Below are 26,992 nucleotides of genomic sequence, written 5' to 3' on the forward strand. Positions count from 1 at the left end.
ATAATTCCAAACCTAATAGTTAAATAAGTATTACAATTACCGCTTTGTTAATAATTTCATGTCACAGAGTGAAAGCAAAAAAGGACAAATTGCAAGTATGTTGTCTTTTCATTCATAATCAGGGTCTTTATTCTTTCAAGGCACAAACAGCGCATTTGTTTGCATGGCCATTAACTATCAGGATACATTCAGGGTGCGTGGGACATATGATGCACGTACATTTCCATGACGTCACGTACGCTCACCCTGTCGTTCCTAGCTAGCGGCTGCTACATGCTCACTACATTCTGTCTCTTTAATGGCGTGCTTGTTTTCTGTTCACACACACAGTGATTCTCCATTTCAAAGTTACATTTGCCCAGCAATCATACAAAACACAGTGAAAAAACAAAGTTAACGGCAAAACAAGCTTAAAAGAAATCGAGAGTGGCGCTAGTCGCATGTATTTTTGCCACTACTTCAAATACATGTCGACCCTAAAACAGTTCAACTGTTAAGGAAAATCAAATTACAAGAAAAGACTTGGAAAAAAACAAATTAAAGCATTGTGTTTGTGTATAAGTGTTGTTTAACTGTAATCCCTCGTTTTTCGCGGTTAACAAGGACCTGAAAACCCCGCAATATGCCAAAATCCTCAAAGTAGCTACTCCTCATTTTGAACTAAGCTCTTCAGCCCTCGCTCACAGCAATAGTCGACTGAGCATAATGGATTGTGGCCGCCTGGGTGCTGTTCATTTTAGGCGGAAAGAACCAAAAAGAGCCCTCATGCATGACGTAAATTTGCTCTCTCAGCTATAATAGACTGAGGATGATAGATCACGCCTAAACTAGTGCAGTTCATTTTAGGCAAGGCCCAGTGGCATGCTTCTGTGGACCAAACCGAATAAATAATGTGCCGGCCCTTGCTCTCAGCAATAGATGTATTTTATTTTATATAGATGGCCAGTGCAGCACACCTCCCGACAAATGTGCCTTCTCCCTGCAGCGATATAGAATGGGGGATAATGGATCACAACCACACGGGTGCTATTTATTTTAAAAGGAACTATAATAACAGCAAAAAAAACAAAACAAAAAAACGTCAGGTTCTACAAAGTGTGTTCTGCCGGTCCCTGGTTGCAGCAATATGGGATTGGGGATAATGGATCGCGGCCACATGAGTTCTGTTCACTTTTTGGACAGGATGGCAAGAAAGAGCTGCTTGGCCCGACAAAAACGCCTTCCTCCGCCCTTGGAATGCAGCCGATCAATGTTCCCTGTAAGCTTCCACGGGTCTGAGCAATCACTCAAAGTTGTGAGAATCAACAGTGAGCCACATCAATCCCAAGTGTTGCAACAGAATCAGTATCAAACATGTCCTAAGATCAAATCAAGTTACATTTTGCTGAATTTCCGGGAAAAATAGTTAGTTTTTCAAATTTTTAATGAATTGGCAAATTTAATATTGGAAATGGTTGCACGGCCCAACCACATCAGCTTTTTTTGAAACAACTATTACATAATCCTAACATTTTGTGGATTTATTTATTTGGATAAACAATACAGAACTGTATTAAATCACGCTTTTTTGTGGAAGTACAACGTTCACTTTATGTATTGTACTTGCAAATTATTTGAATGTAACACAAAAGCGATCAAAGAGACCCCAAAAATCCTGAATTTTTCCGCTTTTTTCTTCTTACCCTTAATTCTTCAATTCTTCTTTTGTTTCTTTTTCCCTCTGTTTTCCATCTTTTGATATCTAATTTCCTTTTTATTTTATTTGTTACTTCCCTGTTTTTTCTTTTCTTTTTTCTTTTTTATTTATGCATCTATGTCTTTTTTTTGCTTTACTTTTCCTGTTTTAAGTCCTTTTTTTTCTCCATAACGTTACATGATAATTGGTGATATATAGATGGAGAAAACAAAAACAATCTGAAGAGCCGTTTGGGAGTCAGAGCGGCTCATTTAGAGAGCTGAGCCGAAAGAGCCACTTCTCTAAAAAAGACTGAAACTCACGTAGGTAAGAAAGGTCGCTTAGCTTTTAGTCTACCTGTGCAGGCGACAGTTAAAGTATGCCAGAATTGTCTCTATATTTTTATGCCTTGGTGATAAAAAATGAATGAATACAATAATAGCATTTTTTTAAAAAAGCAGTCTCCTTCATTCCCCCCTGTCGCCTCTTTAGTCTCCCCTCACTATTGGCGCAAGAACTTGAGCTCACATGCATGGTTTCTTTCATTTACTCCATCTCGTGCTGACATTGATGGATTAGATTAGATAAATTTTCTTGTCGGCTGAGAAAGTCTAGCCAGTGCGCAATTGCTCATGCCCGCAGGTTAGAGGATAAATTGTATGTGTTTGAAGATAATGTGTCACAGCCGTACGAGTGCAGTTCACTTTTTGGTGGACAGGACAGCCCAAAAAAATGCTGTCAGGCCCGTCAAAAATGCGATTTGCTGGCCCTCTTTCGCAGAAATATGCGATCTAGGATAATGGATCACGGCCGTACGAGAGCAGTTCAATTTTTGGTTGACAGAACAGCAAAAATGAGCCAGCAGACTCGACAAATATTTACTTTGCTGACCCACTTTCGCAGCAATATGAGATCTAGGATTATGGATTTGGCTGTACGAGTGCATTTCACTTTTTGGTGGACAGAACGGATAAAATGAACTGCTGGGCCCGTCAAATATACGCTTTGCTGGCCCACTATTGTAGCAATAAAAGATCTAGGATTATGGATTTGGCCGTACGAGTGCATTTCACTTTTTGGTGGACAGAACGGATAAAATGAACTGCTGTGCCTGACAAATATGCCCTTTGCTGGCCCACTATCCCAGCAATATGAGATCTAGGATTATGGATCCTGGCCGTACGAGTGCAGTTCACTGTTTGGTGGACATAACGGCAAAAATGAGCCAAGACGCTCGACAAACATGCGCTTTGCTCACCCAGTTTCTCAGACATGGGCAATCAAGGATTATGGAACGCGGCGGTATGAGTACAGTTCACTTTTTGGTGGACAGAAATGCAAAACTGAGCCACCAGGCCCGACTAAAATGCAAAGTAGCGGGGGATTATAGCATATAGTAGTAATGGAAAATGCAAAGTAGCGGGGGATTACAGCATATAGTAGTAATGGAAAATGTAGCTTCTGGTTTTGAAATAAAATAAAAACAAAATAAGCAGCCAAAATAACTTCACATTTAAATAGGGATGGACATTCCGATTCCATTTTAATTTGAAATATGTTAGCAAAGTAATAAAGACCGAACCAATGACTAACAACTAGGGACGCACGATAATTCTCGGGCAGATAGTTACCGGCACGACATCGGCAAAATATTGCAAAAATAAAATGAGAATTAATCACTTGCATTAATCGCAAATTTAATTATGATTGACAGCTCTTAGAGCATTGGATTAAGGTTGACAGTTGACAGATGCAGATACTATCCAAAAGAATCTTTTAAGTTATTACTTTTATGATGCCAAAAATATGTACATATAGTGTAATTTTTATAGGGTTTGCCATCACTGGTATCATTTATATGTAATAGGAATTGATTCATTAAGTCAAGCGCTAGTATCGCAAACTCTAGATTTTGGAGACATGTTTACTAGAGCTGTACAATATCATTGTAATTGTAAACAAAAATAACACATTCAATATTTTTATGTGTTTTTATTATTTTTTTATTTGTTAATAAAGCATCAACCGATTTTTTGGTATCAGTCTGTCGAGGCAGGATTTGATCCCTTATCTGTATGAGTTGGAAAAAGAGTGACAGAAAAAGATATCAGTATCTTGGTAGCGCTCTATAGAGGCAGGATTTTATCGATTGTTGTCAGAAAAGAAACAGTTATTGCACATTCCTGCTTAAAACCAAAAACAGAATACACGATTGAAAATCGAATTTTTAAAAAAAAAATATTTTTTTATTATCAATTATCGGTATCGGTCCATAGATAAGGGCTTTTATTGGTTCTCAGTGGGAAAAAATAGTCATCGTGCATCCCTGCTTAAACCCAAAAAATATTCTACAGTTAAAAAAACTCAAACAAAAAGTTACCGGATTTCAGTATCGCTCGGTTATCGGTATCAGTTGGTTGAGGCATGATTTTATCTGTATCGGTAGGAAAAACAGATATCATGCATCCCTGCTTAAAACCAATGAAATGTTCCACAATTAAAAAAGTGAAAGAAAAGGTTACCGGATTTCGGTATTGCTCGGTTATCTGTATCATTTTTTTTGAGGCAGAAATATGATCGGTATCAGTAGGAAAAAACAGATATTATGCATCCCTGCTTAAAACCAACAAAATGTTCCACAATTAAAAAAGTGAAACAAGAAGTTACCGGATTTCGCTATCGCTCTGTTATCGGTATCAGTTCTTTGAGGCAGAATTTAATCGGTATTAGTAGGAAAAAAAACAGATATCATGCATCCCTGCTTAAAACCAAACAAATATCCCATGATTAAAAAAAGTGAAACAAAGAGTTACCGGATTTCAGTATCGCTCAGTGTTCGGTATCAGTTTTCTGAGGCAGGATTATATTGGTATCCGTAGGAAAAAACAGATATCATGCATCCCTGCTTAAAACCAACAAAATATTCCACAATTAAAAATCGGAAATAAAACGTTACCGGATTTCGGTACAGCTCGGTTATTGGTATCAGTTTTTTGAGGCATGATTTGATCGGTATCCGTAGGAAAAAACAGATATCATGCATCCCTGCTTAAAACCAACGAATGTTCCACAATTAAAAAAGTGAAAGAAAAAGCTACCGGATTTCGGTATCGCTCGGTTATCGGTATCAGTTTTTTGAGTCAGGATTTTATTGGTATCACTAGGAAAAAAACAGATATCATGCATCCCTGCTTAAAACCAAACAAATATTCCATGATTAAAAAAAGTGAAACAAACCGTTACCGGATATCTGTATAGCTCGGTTATCGGTATCAGTTTTTTGAGTCATGATTTTATCTGTATCAGTAGGAAAAAAGTGATATCATGCATCCCTGCTTAAAACCCCAAAAATATTCCACGGTTAAAAAAAGCGAAACAAACCGTTACCGGATTTTGGTATCGCTTGGTTATCGGTGTCGGTTTTTAGAGGCAGAATTGTATCAGTATCCGTAGGAAAAAAGAAAGATCTTGCATCTCTGCTTAAATCAACAAAATATTCCACAATTAAAAAAGTGAATCAAACCGTTACCGAATCTCGTTATCGCTTGGTTATCGGTATCAGTTTTTTGAGGCTGATTTAATCGGTATCAGTAGGAAAAAACAGATATCATGCATCCCTGCTTCAAAACGACAATGAGTTATCCAAAAAGTTATTGGTAATCGGTATCGCTCTCTAGAGGCAGTATTTTAATCCCTTACCGGTATCGTTAGGCCAAAACACTTATCACCTATCCTGCATTCACGCTCAAAAAAGATTCCCCATGAAAAATGATCCAAATGACAAATAAGCAAAATCACTCATTTCATCTATGAGCACCTTAGAATTAAGAAGACTCCGGAGTTCAAGTATAAGCCCAAAGTAGGTGATACCACGATACCGATACTTCAATTGGGAGCGAAAATTGTCAACATAAACACGAGCCGTTTCAAGCCTCTCACACCAAATACTAAAACCTATAATATCAAGTGCGGAGGACCGATCCCGCTGTATATAGAAATAAATTCAAACCTACAAATATATGTCTTATAAATAAATAACAGTACTGTATACTTAAATATATGACATTGAATACATTTGTCATTTATTTATTTTTGTATTTATTTTTTCAATGTATTTTATTGTGTATTTTGTCTTATATTTTGTTATTTATTCATTTTGTTGAGTATTTTGTAGGGTATTTTGTCATTTGTGTCACGACCAGAACAGAATTAGGGCCCAGATGATTAACGTTAACCACAAGTTTATTGAGAGAAAGAGGAAGGGCAGCGGGAAGCAAGCCGCTCACAGAATCGGATCGTGTTCCGAATGCGGAAGTGTCGAAGACTGAAAAAACAGGTCGATAGCCGGGACAGAAGACCAAAACGTTGTCGGGATAAAAAACGGCTTGTAAACCGGGACGGGAGAGCAAAACATGGTCGGGGTCAAAAAAACACGTCATAGCCGGAGACAAACGGGGAAATCAGGAACGGACGGGTGGAAAACGGTTGCAAAAAGCGGGACCGACGGGAGTCAGAGTCAAAATGCTTGCCTTGTAGAAACAGAAGTTCACTGACGGACTGACAACAGGCGAGTAAAAGGACTGAGCTTAAGTAGGACGGGGAACCAATCAGAAAGCCCGCAGCGGCTGGCGCCAAACGAGCGGGCACAGGTGAAACTAATGAGTCATAACTATTTTATATTTGGTCACATATTTGGTCGTGTATTTTGTGATTTATTTGGTGCATATTTTGTCATATATTTAGTGCATTTTATAGTATATTTTATTTGTCAAATATTTTGTCGCGAATTTCGTAGTGTATTTACTTGTGTATTTTGTTGTTTATTGCGGGATTTATTTTGTCAAATATTTGTGAATTATGTTGCAGTGTATTTTGTAGTGTATTTGGTCATTTATTTGTCATATATTTTGTTGATTAGTCTGTTATGTATTTTGTCTTGTATTTTGTTGCATATTTGGTTGTGCATTTTCTGGGTATTTTGTTGTGTTTTCATGATAAATTTTGTTGTAAATTTTGTCACGTATTTTGTAGTGTATTTTATAGTGTATTTTGTCATTTATTTGTCAAATATATTGTTGTATATATTGTTGTGTATTTTGTCATGTATTTTGTTGTTTATTTGTTGCGGTATTTATTTTGTCAAATATTTTGTTAATATATATATATATTTTTTATACGTGTATATATAGGATGTTGTTTTGTATTTTGTAGTGTATTTTGCAGTGTATTTTGTAGCATATTTTGTCATGTATTTTTTTGTGCATTTTATAGTGTACTGTATGTTTTCCTTTTTTTAATTGTATGTTTTGTATATTTTGCTGTGTATTTTGTCATTTATTTCTGTGTATTTTATAGGGTACTGTATTCAATTAGTCTTTGTATATTTTGCTGTATATTTTGCTGTGTATTTGATCTTATATTTTGTTGTATCTAGTTTGTCAAGTATTTTAAAATTATTTTCTTGTGTGTTTTGTCATGCATTTTGTCGAGAATTTTGTTGCTTATTTTGTAGTGTATTTTGTCTTGTATTTTGTTTTTGTTTGTTGCGGTATTTGTTTTGTCAAAACTTTGTGAACTATTTTGTCGTGTATTTTATCGAGGATGTTGTTGCGTATTTTGTAGTGTATTTTGCAGTGTATTTTGTTGCGTATTTTGTAGTGTATTTTGTCATGTATTTTTCATATATTTTGACATGTATTCTGTTGTGTATTTTGTTGTGTCTTTTGTATTTTAATTTGTAGTGTATTTTGTTATGTATTTTTTATACATTTTGTAGTGTATTTTATTGTGTATTTTTTGTGCATTTTGTAGTTTAATTTGTAGTGTATTTTTTCATGTATTTTTCATATATTTTATCGTGTATTTTCTTGTGTATTTTGTTGTGCATTTTTTAGTTTATTTTTGTCGTGTATTTTGTCAAGAATGTTGTTGTGTATTTTGTCGTGTATTTTGCAGTGTATTTTGTCGTGTTTTTTGTCATCTTTTTTCTCATATATAGTGTCTCAAGTACATGTTATTTAAATGAGGGGGCGTGTCATTTCTCCATCTAAAGAAACGAAAAAAGAAAGACATTGTGCGAAAAAGCTCGGAGAATTTGACCCGCTCCTTCGTTCGAATAACATATTGTTATGATGAAATACACAAAAAAATACACAACATAATAAATGGCATAATAAATCACAAAATAAAGACAAATGAAATACCGAAGTAAATAAATGGCAAAATGGATAGATATATGAATAAATTACATCAAATTACATCTATTCATATATTTAGGTGATATCAGCTTTTTTTATTGTGTTTTTTTATTTATTTGGCATATATCTGGGTGTTTCTCTATTTATACATTTATTTCTACATACGGCAGGATCAGTCCAGCATTATCAAGGAACAATACTGTGTTAAACACAAAAAGTCCCATCACAATAGTGTTGCCCTTTTAGAAAATAGAAAAACATTTCCATGCAAAAAATAGATAGCTACCAGCAATCAACATACCAAAAATATATTTTAAGAAAAACCCTTCCCTTGGGTCTGCTCAAAAAAGAGACAGGAAGAGCTTTAAACGAAGCACATCTACAGTGGATGATGGAGAATCATCTACGTCTATGTTGCTACTTTTTTAAAAATCTTTTCAATCCTACTCTTTATAGTGTACGTCGCTCACTGGTACCAGGGTGTTTTGCGCACCCAGCGGAGGGTGAACCCGGCATCTGTACGGATTTTGATGGAGGCGGCCTCGGCTTCTCGGACTGTCTCCTTTACCGACTGCATCAAGTTCTGGGCGTTGTGGACGAGCATCTCTGTGGCCTGCAAAACAGAAGGAATTAGTTAAATGTAATGGTTTTGAGCGTCTGAAATGATAATTTAAAAATTAATACGTTATTCTTGTTTACAATAATCATTTCTACTCAATAAAAATTATGTGAGTTTCTCATTTTTGCCAACTCATGAAGCAAAACAATCTAAAAAGGAATCGAAGATGAACTGGTGTATGCGCCTTAGCCACTCGGGAGCAGTATAACGTGCAGGAGATTGAATTTGTTACACTCTGCCGTAACCTACTGGTTGGAGTCATTACTACAGCTTCAGTGAGCTCATTCATTATTCGCGTGCAAGTATGTGCATTTCCAAGACGCTCTCAAATAAACTTCTTTTTTTTTTTCATTTTTGTCGGCGTTTCGACTCTACTTGAAGCATGGCGTTTTCTGTGTATTGCATTACCCATTGCAGCCTGGTCATCTTGGAAGGGGGATTACAAGGTTTATTTATTCTCCTCATGTTTAGGTTCTTGATTTTTCCTTGCCCTTATCAGTGTATGAAATTCATGACAAAAAGTTGCCAGCCCCATTTTTCCCAACTTGAAACACAATAAGACGACTGACTAATCACAAAAAAAAACATTGTTGCTAAGTATTAAGGATTGTTAATCAGAATATATAAGAGAACATCACTTTACAATTAAGTTTATTATAAATCTACTTATAACATTCATTGCATGTATATGACATCGCTGTTTTCCATCTGCCATCTGTATATACCTGTATTTACTCATCTTCATTTATGCAATGTTTGCATTGCGTCGTATGCTACAACCCACATGAACTCCTCTTTCCACGATACTTTTAATGTACGTTGACGTTTTGTACCGTCATCAATTTGGTTAGCTTCTTTTGAATCTTGCTTGTGGGGCTGAGGTTTTGGCTTGATTCCTAACCACCTATCCGTTTTTCTCGTATTCTCTGTGCGTCTAATTTGGAAAATGATATGCAAATGCACGACCTTATAACACTTGGGAAAGTCCAGAATCACGAAGTTATCCGATGCAGGCTTCTGATTGGCTGCCGAATATGCAAATTGCCAAACGAACCAAAATTCCAAAATTTCCAAACCGAACGAAGATTTCGAAATCGGAATAAAGCAAACGTTTGATTTAAAAAAAAAAAAAAAACGTTTTTTTTTTTTCTTGAAAAAGTTGTCGGCCACTGGGGCGGAGCCGTTTTATAAGTTGTACGCCTGACGTAAAAGATGCACGCCACGGGCGTCCGGGCAGACGCTATTTCAGATACTGCCCTCATGTAGGTTTTAGAACAGGGAATAGTGTAATAATAGTCTGTAACAGTCTGTGCAGCCCTTTGAGACTCTTTCCGATTAAGGGCGTCACAAATAAGCTTGACTTGACTTAAATAGCAGCAACAGAATGCAAATTGATTCACCAGATCCAGCCATAGAACATGCATCGGAAGATCTAAATTGATATATGATGAAGCAACACCTAAATCATTTGCTCAGGTTAACGAATTTTACCTGCTCCGACTCCTCTTCGCTAATATTTGTTCTCCCCAACATGGTTGCCTTCACAGTGGAGAGGATCTTCAACTGAGTGCTGATGGTGGGGATACGTTCACAAACCTTGGGGGAAAAAATGAATTACGGTATTTACTTTTGTTGCTTTACCTTTAGTGATTTATTTCCTATTGCTGCTATTGGAGGTATTCTCCACAGCTACATAGATACATAAAGTAGGCCACCGGGATACGGCAACCCCACCTTACAACATTTTCACTTTTCAGCATGGTTAAGAATTATTTTCCAGCTCCTCTTTATGACATTTTCACCACTGTACCATATCAAGAACTTACTGTGAACAAAACTTGCGGTGTTCTTATGAATACCGAGTTATGTCTCTAAGGAGCTTGTCGGCTATGATGTCATATAAGACGCTGGTCTGTTATTGGCCTCCGTCCCAGGATCTTGACAATACCGATATGCTATGGCTTAACTACCTCCCACAATGCCTTAATCTTTCTTCACTTAGTTCAGACTCTCGTGTGTTTCAGAAAGACTTTATGAGTCATCTATACAATACTTTGGTTTTGTACAGTATTTATTTTCTATGGGTACGAAGGCTTGCAGTGATGCTATAGGGAGAGGCAAACACTTGATAACCATGTAAACGAAAATTGAGGTTATCAAGAAAAAACGAAGAAGGCTAAGACTCAGTTTAAAAATAAGGAGGCAATGAAAAGTTCTAAGGCCATGACAATCCTCGCAAGTGGAAGTTTTTAAATTAGTTTTATTTTGATTTAACCATCGCCAATCACCAACAAAATTGAACTTGAATGAATGAATGAATGAATGAATGAAAATTTTATTTCGAACATAAAAATAAAAACAGGACAAAAACAATGAGTCAACAACGAAATAATGTCCCACAAAATGTTCGAAAAGGGGTAGTCAGAAGCAGATGCTTATTTTTCCTACCCCTTTATCTTCCCTATTAAATACATTTTATAGATAGCTCCCTCTTGTGTACAATACAACAAAATCTCATGGATATACTTATTACATAGGTCAGATATCAATAATTATAAGTTACAATAATCACATATTTTATACACTAATCTTCGCAATACCCATCCCTCAACGTCATAATGCGCATAATGTCACTGCGGCACCAGTGATAATATCAATAAAAATAAACACAATATTTATAACAGTTCTGATGTGATAATAGCACAATAACAACAAGTTAGCCATGGTTTGAAGTGCAGTATTTCCAGTCTCCCTCATATCCCATTTTCTTCATCTCTGTATTTCGCCAGTAATGCTTTTTTGTATTTAAATTTGAACACATGGATATTTGGACATTGTTTGATTTCATTTTGCAAATTATTCCAAAGTCTGACTCCACACACAGACACACACATACTTCTCCTGGTGGTTCTCACCTTTGGGATTTTGAATTCACCACAGCCCCTCAAGTTATAATTTCCCTCTTTCCGAGTGAATAATCTTTGTATGTTTTCTGGCACTATGTTTTTGTTGACTTTAAATAACAGTTGTGAAGTGAAAAATTTTATTAAATCATCCAGTTTCAATAAATTGGACTGCATGAATAAAATATTGGTATGATCCCGATATCCTACCCTGTGTATGGTTCTTATTGCACGTTTTTGAAGGATAAAAAGGGGCTGTAGTGAACTTTTGTAATTATTTCCCCAGACTTCTGCACCATATGTTAAATATGGCAGAACGAGAGAACAATATAATAAATACAATGCATTATAATGTAAAAGAACTTTGGTTTTATTAATTATTGAAATGCTTTTAGATACCTTTGTTTGTATGTGTCTGATGTGTGTTTTCCAACTTAGTTTATTGTCTATTATGACCCCTAAAAACTTAATTTCTGATACAATGTCTATTGTGACACCATCCATTTTTACTTCTAAATTTTGATTTGCCTTACGATTACCAAAGAATATTACTTTGGTTTTATTTAAATTTAAAGATAATTTATTTATATCCATCCATACTTTTAGGTTAATTAGTTCACGATTAATACAGGTTACCAAATCCATATAGTTATCATTTGAATAGAAAATGTTAGTGTCATCTGCAAATACTACTATTTTCAATAGTTTTGAAACATTAAAAATATCGTTAATATATAAATTAAATAGCTTTGGTCCCAGGATAGAACCCTGTGGTACTCCACAACAGATGTCCAAATATTCAGATGAAAACTCTCCCATTTTTACATATTGCTTCCTCCCCGTCAAATAACTTTGAATCCATTTCAAAGCCACTCCCCTGATGCCATATCTTTCCAGTTTTTTTAATAGTATATTATGATTAATGGTATCAAATGCTTTTTTTAAGTCAATAAATACCCCGACTGCGTATCTCTTCTTTTCTATACTGTGGGTGATTTCTTCTACTGCATCAATAATTGCCATTGTTGCTGATCTGTTTGCTCTAAAACCATATTGACTTTCATTAATCAATTTATGTTTATCTACAAATTGTTCCAGTCTATTATTGTAAAGTCTCTCTAATATTTTAGAGAACTGAGGAAGCAGAGATACCGGTCTATAGTTTGTAAAAATGTGCTTGTTCCCATTTTTGTATATTGGTATAACTTTTGCTATTTTCATTTGATTTGGAAATGTGCCTGTTAGAAATGATAGATTACAGATGTAGGTCAATGGTTTCACAATGCTGTTTATAATTTGCTTAATTAGTACCATATCGATGTCAAAACAATCCATAGACGTTTTGTTTTTACAGTTGTTAACCACGTCTAAGATTTCTGATTCCGTAACCCCAGATAAAAACATGGTCTTGGAGTTCATTTTTATTAGTGACTCAAATTGTTTACCACTGCACTCTGGGATATTTGCAGCGAGCTCTGGTCCAACATTTACAAAATAACTATTGAAATTCTCCACAACTTGATTTAAATTATAATTTTCACTGTTCTTATCAATAAAATAGTTTGGATATGCATTGCTTACATTCTTTCCTTTTATTATACTATTTAATATATCCCAAATACCTTTGATATTACTTTTGTTATGATGTAATAAATTGGTATAGTATAATTTCTTGCTTGCTCTTAATATTCCTGTCAATTTGTTTTTATACGTTTTATACCGGGTTTCGGCTTCCTTAGTTCTTAGTTTAATAAATTTTCTATATAAGTAGTTTTTTTTCTTACAAGCATTATGTAAACCCTTAGTTATCCATGGATGATTTACAGATTTATTCTTAATATTAATTTGTCTCATTGGGCAATTTTTGTTGTACTTGTTGGTGAATATTTCCAAAAATATGTCAAACGCACCATCCACATCATCTGTACCATATATAGCATTCCAGTTTTGTTTAACTAAGTCATCATACAGTGATATAATAGTCGCTTCAGTTCTAACTCGTTTGTAAACATAATCCTTAATTGATTCTTGTCTAGTAACCTTTTCATCATATACTGTAAATACTGGTAGGTGATCAGAAATATCACAAACCAGTAACCCGCTGACATTTGTAAATTCCATATTATTTGTAAATATATTGTCAATGAGTGTTGCACTGTGTGAAGTGAGTCTACTAGGCCTTAATATAGTTGGGTACAAACTCATACTGTACATCATATTAATATAGTCATCAATGTTTTTATGGTTGTTTGGATTCATTAGATCGATGTTGAAATCTCCACAAATGAATAGTGTTTTGGCGCTTATTGTTGAATATGTTTTTTCAGCCCAGTTTGTGAAGGTTTCCAGATTTGAGCCCGGTGTTCTATACACACAACTGACTATGATATTTTTCCTTTTTTCATTTATAATTTCTATTGTAATACATTCAAGTAAATCGTCAATGACAAATGACATGTTTTGTAATATTTTCGATTTTAATCTTTTGTGCACATATATAGCTACTCCACCTCCTATTTTGTTAGTTCTATTTACATAGTTCAGATTATATTTATTTAATTCAAAATTGACACCCCTTCCCTCACTGAACCACGTTTCAGAAACTGCAATAACACTAAACGGGTTCTCAAATTGTTGTAAGTACTCAGTGATGTCATCAAAATTTGTGTACATACTTCTACTGTTAAAGTGTATTATTGAGAATTTGTCTTCAGATTTAACAAAGGTATTGTATTCATTTCCAGTATAATATTTGCAATTGTCTGAGCTAGCTGATATGAATTTGTGGTCAGGATCGAAGTCATCTAATCTTGAATTATTGGAGTCAGTGTGATTAACAATGCTCAGTTCCGGTAAATCATGGCCTAATATTTTATGATGGATTTTTTTATTGTGATCTGTAATAAGGGTGTCCATATTGTCAGTCCAGGATGCCATTGTTACACTTCAGGCAAATCTGTCCAGCTCCTGCATTTCTCGAACCCATAATATTTTTGCTTGTTCCGGAGTGCCGTTTAACTTTATGTATACTCTGCAGTTTGAAGTCCATGTTCCTTGTATTTTGTTCGTTTTCCTCAAAAATCGAGCCTGTCTTGCAATGTCAGAGTTTTTTTTGCTTAAGTGTTCATTTAAATAAACATTAGTCCCTTTTAGTTTTTTTCCTTGCTTAAGGATTTCATGTTTCCGTTTTCTGTTAACAAACCTTACGATGGTCGCCTTGGGTCGGTTGTCACCTCTTGTTAATGGGTGGCATGCTTCTATGTCCTCAGCATTGATGGATATGCCTTTTTTACTCATAAAAGCAATGACCTGTTGCTCAGCTGAATCCTCATCAGCATCTGTTGCAATATTTGTATTTGCCACAGCCTTGGCATAGGTCCGAGGTTTGATGTCCAAACCGGTGATAATGATGTCGTTTATCCTGGTATACTGTTCCAGATCTGCTACGCGTCCTTCTAGTGCAATAATCCTCTTTTCTTTCTCCATGTTTTCGTTTTTTAGGTCTTTGATTTCTGCCATTAAACTCAAAATTGTGTCTTGTTGTCTGGTGACGATATCCATTTTATCCATTAAAAAGCCGAGTGACTTTTTAATTTCCTCGAGTTCTTTATCTCTGCTCGGCATCTTGAAAATTTCACGTTCCTCTTACGGCACCGTCCGCTGGTCGCATCACCCAATCGCCCTCTGAGTCTCAAGTTGTTATTTTCGCCGGACTTAGTTTGCCCGACTGTTGGTCGCTATACAAGTAGCGCCGCCATGTTTGCCAGCGTCAACAATGGCCGATCTTTAACGTTGTGGCGACACGCTTTTGGCGTTATGGCGACTCGCTCTTGACGAAGCACACTCAAACGAGCGAAGAGACGATTCGGCGCCGCAGAGTCAACCAAAAGCCGAACGGTCGACGAGCAGGAAAGAAAGCGGCTGCGGGGAGTGAAGGCGAGTCACGTCCCAGCCGAAGCTAGCTTGACTGCCGCTTCCCCGCACGGAGCCGACGTCGCCGATACAATCTGAAACTTTCCAACAGTTCAAGCTGAAAAATCTCAGTCCAGAATTCGTGAATTCTGGTATAGCTGGAATCTGAATCGCGACGACGTGGGAGACACACCAAAAATGAGCTGCTAATTGAAATATGTCACTTGATGTTGCCAAAGCCAGGCGCCTCTCCAACTTAATATCATTATGGTGTTGCCGTCTGTAGCACAGAATACATGCTCAATTTCTCCTGATGTAGCTATTCTCCCTACTGTATACACTCACATCCAAGCAAATTTTCCAACTATAAATTAAAATACATTAATCAGGGAATCAGCTAATATGTACATATTTGGTTGGGTATCACCAGTAGCAAATGGTAGGCAGTGCATGGGGAGGGAGGTAAGGCTTAAAACAAAAGCCAATGGTAAATTAATGAGGCAAACGTGAGCACAACATTTACAGTAGAGGGATACGGAATTTGGTCCTTTTTTGTAAAATTATTTTTGCAATTGCACCATGTATGGAGAAAAAAAATGTACCCAGAAATGGATAAGGAGATCTTGAAGTAGTTTGACACCCAGAGACAAAATTGATATGGAGTGTCTCGGCATATTGTTGGTTTCGCAAGCCCTCAAGATTGCACAAGAGATGAAAGATTCTCTACTTCCACAGGTTGGTGTACACATTTTTTTCATTATGTGGCTAATTTAAGGCAGTTTAAGGGGGTTGTAACCAGACGGTTACTTTCAGATTAATGTATTACATTTGAGTGTCAGTAATTTGGGGATAATTGAAGTAACTAGTAACTGTAACTAATTACTTTTTTTCAGTCACACCCCCAAGACCGCTTATTTTAAACTGTTTAGTTATCTTAAAGCAGGGGTCTCCAACCATTTTCAAGCTGAGAGCTACTTTTTATAGTAATTAGTGCAAAGGGCACACAGTTTGATTTGCATTCCTAAAATAGTAAATGAGCTAAATAACTTGCTCAATAGCTAAAGAGTAGCTTGTTAGTTAGCTAAAAAAGTACAGGTAGAAAATTAAAAGGGAGCCAGATAGCTTGGTAAAAGAGTGAAAAGCCAACTCAATGGCCAGATAGGGAAGAAAAGCTAGCTAGCAACCTAAAAAGGAGGCCAAAATTTAGCTTTATAACTGTTAGCTAGACAGCATGCACATTTTTAAAAAGCTAGCTTACATACAGAAGCTTATGAATAACCTTCATTTCATATTGACAATATCTTCTGTATGTATTGTTTGTTGATGCTACATACGTTGCAACCTGGTTATCCTTTTGATTTTATTTTTATATTGTACTTAAATTATTTTTTATTCTATTTTCAATTGCATTGTTTGTTCATGCAACATCCATTGCAGCCTGGTGATCCTAGAAGGGGAATTACCTCATATGCGGCCCCTTCTCAAGGTTTCTTTATTCACTTCATGTTGAGGTTTTGAGTTTTCCCTTGCCCTCATGTAGGTTTTAGATCAGGGTATGGTGTAATGATAGTCTGTAGTCTGCAATAATCTGTGCTCTGTGCAGCCCTTTGAAACTCCTTGTGATTAAGGGCGTTTTGACTTGACTTGACATTACTACTGGGCAAGACACTGAACCCCTAATGCTCCTGATAAGCATGTAGTTGCCTCGCATGGCTGACGCCAGTATCCTGTATCTAAATGTATGTGTGAATGGGTGAGTGTGAAGCACATTGAAAAGCACTTCGGGAAGTCTTCAGTGACTTGAAAAGCGCTACATAAATGCAGACCATTTACGATCCGATTTGCAACCTCAGTGGAAATGTTTGGGTCTAGGCTTAAAACTCACTTCTACTCCATAGCATATGAATAACCTACTCTTCTCGTCGGCTGAAAAAATAGTCTGTGTAATATAGTGTAATAATCTGTGAAGCCCTTTGAGACTCTTCGTGATTTAGGGCTATACAAATAAAAATGACTTGACTTGACTTGACATTTCTATCCCCCGCTATACAGCAATTCCCCTCAAAATGGATTCCTGTCGTATCCCAGTGGTCTACTGTATTTTTCTTTATCTGATTCCTTTCGGGAACTTCTGGTCAAAACTAACCTGCAGCAGGTTGGTCCTGATGCGTCGGTCCGTGCACTGTTTAGCCACCTCCTTGGCGAGTCTGGTCACTTCGTCCGATGCTTTTGCGATATCTTTGGCGCATTGGATCAAAGCTCTCTTGTTGCCGCTCCCGCCTCGAACCAACCTCGACATCTCGGCCATCAGTAAAGCCATCCGCTTGGCAGCCGCGATGATGTCATTGCCCTGAAACCAGGATGGGAGCGAGCGGAAAAAGATGAACAGAAAAATATATTTCATGGGCGAATGGGATGGACAAAACCGTTATTGACCAAAAGTATTGGGACACAACTATCCATCTATCCATCCATTATCTGCAACGCTTATTCTCAGTAAGTCGGGGGGGGGGGGGGGTCCTGGAGCCCATCCCAGGTATCTTCAGGCAGTGGGCAGGGAACACACTGAACTGGTTGCCAACCAGTCGCAGGGCACAGAAAGACAAACCACTTACTCGCTCATTCACACTTAGGGACAATTTGGACTGGCTAATTAACCCTACATGCATGTTTTTGGAATGTGGGAGGAGACCTGAGTGCCCAGAGGAAACCCACGCAGGAACGGGGAGAACATGCAAACTCCACACAGGAAAGCTCGTAGCTAGATTTGATCCCATGACCTCAGAACTGTGTCACAGACGCGCTTAGGGACACAACTAATCTTTGTAAATTGTAGCCGCCAGGCTATACTTGCCCAAGACACACCACAGGATGTGGTGCCCAACCCAGGCGATTAAGGGATCCGTGAACACAAATGGATTAGGATTTTACTTTTAGACCAGTTTGCTGGTTTCACTGAACCAGAAATCCCTTCAAAAATAAAATTTTCAAGTATCTATTGTCAGTTACTGTCACTTGTCCCAATACTTTTGGCTATGAATCACAGGAGGTGTCCAAGAATAATTCTGTTAATACAAATGGAGTGTTAAAGTCGTGAAAATGTCAGCCAATGCTAATGAAAAGCATCCTTTTAGTACAGAAGTGCCCAAACTTTTTGTCTTTGAGGACCACACACTCAGGATACAAGGGCCAATTTATATATATATATATATATATATATATATATATATATATATATATATTTAGATTTGTTTGTTTTTACCTCAAAGACTTTTAATTTAATTAAGCAATTACTAATGATCTAAACATACAATAACCCAATTGCCGTATTTTACAGACTATAAGGCGCACCTATTTATATGGCCCGCCTTTAAGAATAATCATTTGCAAACCACATCCTTTATATAAGGCGCACTGGAATATAAGGCGCATGAAATTAAAACTACTGTAAAAGCTAGGGTGGCATTGAAAAAAAAAACGGATTTCACAGAACATAAATTGAAAATCTGATCCTAATCCTAAAATGTATTGTTTCATTCATAAATGATTAACAGTACCCCGTAGCTATTTTGCAATGACATACCAATTTTATTTAGAATATTTTACAGTCTTTAAGGTACTCCAGATCATAAGGAACACTTTTGAATTAGTTTTTAGTTCAAAACCAGGCGGAAATATTTGTTGATCTGGACAGGGATGTACTTGCCCAGGACACACCACAGGAAATAGTGCCCCTACGACCCTACGGTAATTAATGAATCAAGAATTGTATTTAGAAAATAATCCATTTAAATAATACAACCAATTAATTAATCCATCAATTGAGTATTCAAACAGTCAATCGAAAAATTTATTTAATTTTAGACTAATTCATCATTTTGTTATTAATTTTGCAATTCATTCATCGATTGTGCAACATTTTATCATTACTAGGGTTGCAAGGTAATTTCACAATTAAACAATCGATGTATAAATTAACTATTCAAGTCTTTAGTGTCACAGTTGCTATGGCGCCCAATTGGCCCGACCGTGTGGCACCAGTTGCGGCTTGTTGACAGATTGGCTTTCCTTCTATTGAAGTTCAGTGTTCTCACTCTCCGTTTGTCAGTCCGTCAACGAACCTCTGCCCCGCAAGACGTGGGTTCTGACTCGGTCCTGTTGCCTGTTGGTATTTCCTCTCCGGTATTGTTCCCGTTTATTTTGTCCTGTTTATTATTCTCTCCAGTTTTCGTTTCCGTCTAGTTTGTCCTGTTTAATTTCGATATCCTGTTTCCATATCAATCCTGTCTGTTCCGTCCTGTCCGGTATCGACCCCATCTGTCCGATATCTGCTCAGGCAATTGGTGTCGATCTCGTCGGTCTATGGCTTCCTGTCTCTCCACGCCAAACCGCTGCCTAAGGTGCATGACTCCTCATTTCCCGCAAAATAAAAGCTTGTGTGAGAACGTCACGCATTTGGGTCCTGATCCCGTTTCGGTTCATGACACTTGGAGCCGAATAGTTAGGTTTAAAAAATACCCTCTATAATGAATGGACCAATTAATTCAACTGATAATATTTATTAATTAATAAATAATGCATAAAAGAAAAACACGGTTCTTAAAAATAATTTTACAATTGTATTCAAATTGTGCCATTTTATTTTAGGAATTTGATACTTTCAAAAGTCTAAATAATTAATATTTGTCTTTACATATTAAAAAAAATATGTAGAGTGTATTTCTCTTCATATATTTATATTATTAGCTGCAAACTTCATTTTTAATACATTCTGCGGGCCACAAATGGCCCGAAGGCCACAGTTTGGACATATCTGTTTCAGTATGTTACATGCAGTGGACAAACACAGGACATGGTTGTGATATTATTTCCATGCCGACCCATATTAGTAACTCGGGTTGCAACAACACGACATCATCCAGACATCTTTGGGAAACTCTCATCCTCAGCATCACACGTTGACGTGGCAACAGCCTGACTCCTTCTCAAAATGGGAGCGAAGTCCGAGTCGGTCCAAGCCAATTCCGTCAACCCTTTAGCCAACTTTTTTAGCCACAGTTGTTGGGGAGGGGGTTGCCATGGTAACGCCATTCCGTTTGAGTCAGGCTTGTGTTTGTTTATCGCATGCGTGTGTGGAAAGAAGTGGCGGGGGTGATGGAATCCAGCGGCGAGAAACGAAAAAAGGCACTGGTGACTCATGTCAGACCTTGCTGGACCATTTTCGCGCCTCCTGGTGGAGAGCTTGCGCGGCTGCCAGCATGGGTTGATTGACAGGCTGGTTGGAGGGCATCAGCAGCAGCTCGGGTTCAAAGTCATCCTCACCGTCAGTAAAATCATCCTCGTCTTCTACTACTGGAGCCTATCGCGGCCGAGGGGGCAAAGGCCGGGGGACACAAGGAAGGGATGGCGGGAGGGAGGGAAGGAGGCGTTTAGTACACCAGGAAAAGCAGTAGATGGAAGAAAAGAGGATTTTATGGAGGGGTAAAAAGCAACATAGAGGACAGGGGAAATGAAAGGCGAGCCGGGGAAAACTTAAAAAATAAAAGCTGTGACAGTGAGGTCGCCCTTGTCTCGAATTATCTACAAACCGTCGGCCAATCACAGGGCACATAGAGACAAACATGCATTGACAAGCATTCAAAACAATAAACAAGTTGAAACCTCTTGGTCTAGGAAAACTTAAACCCTGAACCTCTTGACTTGAAACCGTAATAACATTTTGCTGCTTAGCATTTGAACATGTACTAGGAATGGATGAGTGTCAATATACAGTATTGGTATTAAAGTATTGGTAGCAGCTACTATCATCTTCTCCTAAGGAATTGTCTAGTAAAGGCCCGTTTGTGAACACCCTTTTTCCAGTTTTCTGGAATAAAAAAGGAAATACTGTAGACCCCTGGGATACGGTCTTTGAGCAAACAACTGGGCTAGTTATGTCTCTAAGATGCTTGTCTTTTATTGGTATTTGTCATATAAATTGCTGATCTGCAAATGGTTTGCGTCACAGCATAATTAAATGCTCGTATGCCATTGGCGGAACTGCCTCCCATAATGCCTTTTTCCATTCAGTTCAGAATCCTGTGTGCTTCATGTCTTGTTAGTTGGCGAAACACTACTGTGTTTGGTGTACTGTATTCTTTTAATATGGGTGACAAATTCTGCAGTGATGCTAAAGTGAGAAGCAAAAACATGATTATCATGTAAACAAAGCTTGTGACAAACACGAAGAAGAACACAAATAGCTATCCTCGCTACAACAAAGTCTTCTACAGGCGTGACCATCCTAGAAGGAAGTTTTTATTTTAGCCCACCGTCTCCTCCCCATTCCTCCACAGTATCCACCTGCTACTCCACTTGACCAGCTCAAGACATGTCACACCGAAAGTAAATAATATACATTTTTTTCGTATGCTTTATATATATATTTTTTAATCATGTGCACATGTATTACTCATAAGTAGTACTCACTATACATTATTTTTTCATTTCAATATTTTCACTTGGAGAACTTGAGGTTTGGAACTGAGTGTTTATTATTCTGTTTTCAGTACTAGACACCGCAAAAGAAAATTGCATAAGATGCCAGTTCCTTATTTTTACTATTATACTTAACTGTTGTTCGTTGTTTTGACTATTATGCACTGTTTACATTATTGTAAATATTGGCCAACTGTGTTGCTGCTGTCTGATTTCCACACACTTGAGGGTGGATCTGTTATTGTAACCTAAGAGATTAAAATAAAAGAAAAGGCTTGTGTTGGGATTTTTAAAAAAGATTGGAATTTCTTATCTGACATTTAGATCTTCTGTTTTCCTTGCGAGTTCAAAATCCATTGATGTATTCTCTCCTTATTTCGAGTGTCTACTAAACTATAAATTTAACACCACCCCAAATGTTGTATCCCAGGGTCTATCGTACTCCATCTGAGTGGACGTCAAGAATATTTGTGGACGTACCTTGCTGGACCACTTTCGTGCCTCGTCGTGCAGTTGTTTGGCGGCCACCATCATGGGCTCGCTCACGACTTCTCCGGCCTTCTGTTCCGGGAACTCGTCATCCTTTTCTTCCGGGGGAGGGGGCCGAGGGGGCGGTACCTCACCTTCTGGCAGGGGGGGCTTGGGCGGAGCTTGCTCGTCATTTACCTGGAAAAATTGAGATTGTTAGGGTCTGGTGCGCCTCCTTACCCCAGGTGGTGCCAAGCAGGTTTGGATATGGGCAACACAAGCTCAGCGCTCCCTTGTGCAATGAGGCGCACCAGACCCTATCACAAACCCTTTATGTTAGGGTCTGGTGTGCAGGGTTAGGGTCTGGTGTGCATCCTTACACCAGCACAAGGAAGTATGCAAACTATGGAGACTCAAAATGAGTAGAAAGATGATGCGGTTTGGTCACTTTGAGTGTCCGTAGTTTAAATTCTTCCTTGTACATTTTAGCAATCGTTATCGATTGCACTACACAATACAGTGTCCTTTTGATGTTTACTTTTGTAAAATATATACTGGTACTATCATTTGATGGAATGCCCCTTCTTTATAAGAATAATGGTAAACCACCTCAATCTTCCCTTATAAATTCCAACAGCCACTGTGTATATAGCTCATTTATGCCTGGATTATTTGGTAGTAAAACTTTCCAAGAAACTGCCCATCTCCAGCTCTGTTTTCTCCGACCTCTCCTCTTGTAACTCAAATATAAACGAACAAAGGAAGCAAAAATTGCTATTTCTATACACAGCCTAGCCAGTGTATAGAAATAGGGATTTTTGACGTCCATAGCTGTCAAATACAGAGAATGTTTTAATTGTAGTTTCTTCTTTTAATCCCTTTTTAGGATGACTCATAGGCATGGGGTTTGAGAGTAAATGAGCTGAAGAGGTTTAAAGTCTTTGAAACTCGATGTTTGTGTAGTATTTGTGGAGTGATATGACTGGATAGGTTAAGGAATAAGGAAGGAAGAAAAACTGGTGTGGTGAGAGCTTGCTGAGAGGTTTGATGAAAATGTTCTGAGATGGTTTGGACATATGGAAAGAATGGATGAAGGCAGTTTGACTAAGAGTATGTAGTGCAGAAGTTGAGGAAAATATAATGAGAGGAAAGCCTTAATATGTTAGGATGAATGTGCTGAAACACGCTCTGGAGGTGAGGTTGGTTAATTTGATGGATGCAAGAGTGTGTGCTAGGGATAGATGTGAATGGCAAAGGATAGTTAAGAATGACTGATGAAGACGCAGCTCGAACTGGCTATTCTGGGCTCCCGGGTGGCCTGCTGGGACCAGCGCCGGGGCCAAGTTGTGATTGATATTATGCTGCGGTGGGGGTAAACCAGTGTATGCTGTTGGGCCTCTCTGCTGATATAGGGTTTCATGTCATAGCAATTCACCCCTTGTTGTGCTGTGTTCCTTGTGTTTGGTGTCAGGTTGGGAAGAGTAAAGTGGGATGAATGTTTGGTGAATGCGAGTATGCTCTTGACTCTAGCCATCTCCCACTAGGGGAAAATGGCTTTGGTATATGGATAGATAGATAGACCCCTGTTTCCCTTCCCTTTTCCAAATTTCCCACAGATAGGGTGTTAATAATAGGGTTTACTTGAAGCTGATCCAGGTCAGGTGGGGGAGGGGGGAAGTCCAGTTCTTGAGGTTGAAAAGCCTCCCTGACTTTTCCCACAGCGGCCAGAATCCTCAGACAGGAATCCAAATAAGCTTTCTGCAACCCTGTGGAAAGTTCAGAGGTAATCCTGCCATCGTAGAATAAGTACAGTAATCACGGTTTATTTTTTGCTGTTTTAATCATGTTGGCTAAACAGTCGCCCTGCCCCTTTTCTGCCTGTGTCTGCCTGTGCATCAATAATGTTGCGGTTGTACACGAACGTAAAGTAACTTGACCAACCTCGGCACAAATATTTTTCAATGCTGAGTTTCTCGAAAAGCCATCATGTCAACAAAATGCTCCGGACCTACAAAAGCACCAAAAGACAGAGGAAGATGCTTTCTATTGCCAGCAAAGTTGGACCTCTACATATGCTAAAGGAAGGTAAAAGCATTTCCATGCCGCATTTATGTTTTCCAGTAATGTCCTCATAATGGCAATAAAACATCATCTAAAATAAAGTGAAGAGTTTTGAAAAATGATTACAAATCTATATTAATTTTGAATACGGCTTGCCAAATAAAATTGGCAAGAATCTAATATTGTCACATTCATAACATAATTCACTTTTTTGGGCCAAATTGACATTTTTTCCAAATGAGGTTCACGTGTGAGCACGTGGGTCAACCAATCATATAATAGATAACCAATCAATCGTGCAATATGGTAGCAAAATTATAATTTGTCAGTACAGAAATTATTTGTAAAAAAAGTTTATAAAGTATAGTGCTTTTATCTGTTGTTTGTAATGTTCTTTTCATGCCATATTTTTGTTTTCCAATCGTCCACATGATGATGACAAAATATCATCTGATGTAAAGTGGATCGTGTTTTGAATCAATTTTAAGTTGACAGTACTGACATTATTTGTAAACCTTATTTATAAAATTTGACTATTGAAAATACAGTACTTTTATCTGTTACGCAAATGCTTGAGCCTGTAAAGTGGGTTTGTACTTTGGCCTCAATGTATAATAGAGTACAGTGGTACCTCTACTGACGAATTTAATTAGTTCCGGGAGTAGCTTGGTCGCCTGCAAACTTCGTAAGTAGAGACACATTTTGTATGTAAATGCTCTAATCCGTCCCAAGCTCCGCAAAAGTACAGTATAATTTTTTGGGGTTTAATAAATCACGAAAGAGCATTGAAGCAAATTAGATGACCGCACAATGAACATAAAACGATAATGTCAAAAATGAAGAAAAAAAGGAAATAGTACAAATATTCATTTACCTTTGGGCCTCACATTTCTAGAAAAACTGATCCAATGGTGTCTGCTTTTGCCGGCTTTTAACAATCCGTCAGAAATGCGCGAGGCAGACGTAGCGTTAGCCCTCTTTTCCCCAGGTGATTCCTTTCCACAAATTCCAAGACTTCCTTGAAACCCTCCTCGTCCTCGTCTCTGAACTTTGACAGTGACACGAAGGGCATGCTGGGAGCACGAATGCGCACTTGGTTGTCAGGCAGGTTTGAAGCGATAGCCAGTTTGTTTACGTTCCGGGAACTCTGGGAGCGGCGAATAGCAGCGCGTACTGTACTGTATTTTGGACTTCGTAACTAGAGGTAATATTTTCCTGTTCAGGTTCTTTGTAACCTGGAACTTTCGTATGTAGAGTCATTCATAAGTAGAGATACCACTCTATTTAATAGATAAATAAATAAAGGTTTCTACCTCGCGGATTCTGACTATCGCGGGATATTTTTGGAACGCGACTCCTGCGAAAAACGAAACATTACGGTATTCCTTGCTTCTACCTTTATCTTGTATGTTTCCAGCCACAGCTTTGGCGTCCAAGACCATTGGGGAGATGGTGTGCGACAGGGCGTCCGAAGCATGTTTAACCAACTCCCTGAATCTAGGATCTTCCGAGTTCTCCACTTCCCTCTTGGCCACCAGCAGGACCCGATTGGCTCGCCTAGCGATGCTCGTCGCCCCGGCAACAAGCATTTGAGGCTGAATGTTTGCCATGGCAACCCTGCATTTATCGATGTCTTTTTTGATGGCTTCTTCGGAAGCGTCCAGGAGCGATTTGGTGTCTATGGCCTCGTCCACCAGTCCTGGACACACAATCAGAAAGTTTAGTCCAGGGGTCTGGAACCAATGGCTAGCAAGCCATATATGGTTCTTTTTATGAGTACATCTGGCTCAGAGAAAAAAACGGAACATAAGCAATTATATACTACATTTTTACACGCAATGCCAAATGTAACGCGTGCGAATATTTCACTTTAAACTTGTCTCCCTTGATCTTTATCTCATCTGTGGAGGTTGTCAGCAGTATCAAGTTCCTAGGGGTGCACATCACAAACAAACTCACCTGGTCCGTGAACATTGCATCTCTGGTTAAGAGGGCACAGCAGCGCCTGTACTTCCTGCGGAGGATGAGGAGAGCCCACCTGCCCCCACCATCCCTCATCACATTCTACAGGGGCACCATAGAGAGTATCCTGACCAGCTGTATCTCTGTGTGGTGTGGAGGCTGCAGCGCTACCGACTGGGGTAGTGTGAGGAGGGTAACGAGGACAGCGGAGAAAATAATCGGGACTACACTTCCCTCCATTCAGGACATTGGCCAGAAGCGCTGCTTATCCCATGCTAAGAACATTACCGGGGACCCCTCTCACCCCCATCATGGACTATTCACTCTGCTAGCCTCTGGGAAGAGGTACTGCAGTGTGCGGTGCAGGACCACCAGGCTCCGCAATAGTCTAGTCCCCCTGGCCATTAGACTGTTAAATGGTCAATCTAACATATAGTTAACTTAAATCTAAACGGCTGCTAATTTGACTTTTGCACTAGTGGCAGTTTTTTTATAGCTTGCCACTCCTTGCACATTTGATCTCTGCACTATTGTTACTTACAGTGTTATTACTTACAGTGTTATTGTTTACAATATAATGGTACTGTGTACCTGACTTGTTAACCTGACTGCCCATCTTGCACATCTGGTTAGCGTCTCTTCTTGCACTATCGGCACTATGGTAAATAACACAATACAGCTTTATTTATATCTGTACACTGAAGGACACTGAGGGAAA

At 38.2% G+C, this 26,992-nt stretch overlaps 1 protein-coding gene across 2 annotated transcripts in view; it reads right to left on the minus strand.

Moving 5' to 3' along the window:
- Positions 1-3,221: 3,221 nt before the first annotated feature.
- The window catches only part of LOC148354199 (vinculin-like), a 64,257-nt gene continuing 40,486 nt past the window's right edge, over positions 3,222-26,992 (minus strand). For both annotated transcript variants that reach the window (XM_088351315.1, XM_088351314.1), the window contains 7 exons: positions 25,709-26,011; positions 23,893-24,017; positions 22,264-22,449; positions 20,513-20,665; positions 17,453-17,656; positions 9,983-10,087; positions 3,222-8,485 (listed from right to left, as the gene is read on the minus strand). In XM_088351315.1, the coding sequence (XP_088207441.1) occupies positions 8,339-8,485; positions 9,983-10,087; positions 17,453-17,656; positions 20,513-20,665; positions 22,264-22,449; positions 23,893-24,017; positions 25,709-26,011 (1,223 nt within the window). In that variant the 3' untranslated portion in view covers positions 3,222-8,338. The remainder of the gene's footprint in view (positions 8,486-9,982; positions 10,088-17,452; positions 17,657-20,512; positions 20,666-22,263; positions 22,450-23,892; positions 24,018-25,708; positions 26,012-26,992) is intronic.

Source organism: Urocampus carinirostris, chromosome 13 (genome assembly GCF_059441175.1).
Source record: "Urocampus carinirostris isolate Australia breed hairy pipefish chromosome 13, RoL_Ucar_1.0, whole genome shotgun sequence".
NCBI classification, from domain to species: Eukaryota; Metazoa; Chordata; class Actinopteri; order Syngnathiformes; family Syngnathidae; genus Urocampus; species Urocampus carinirostris.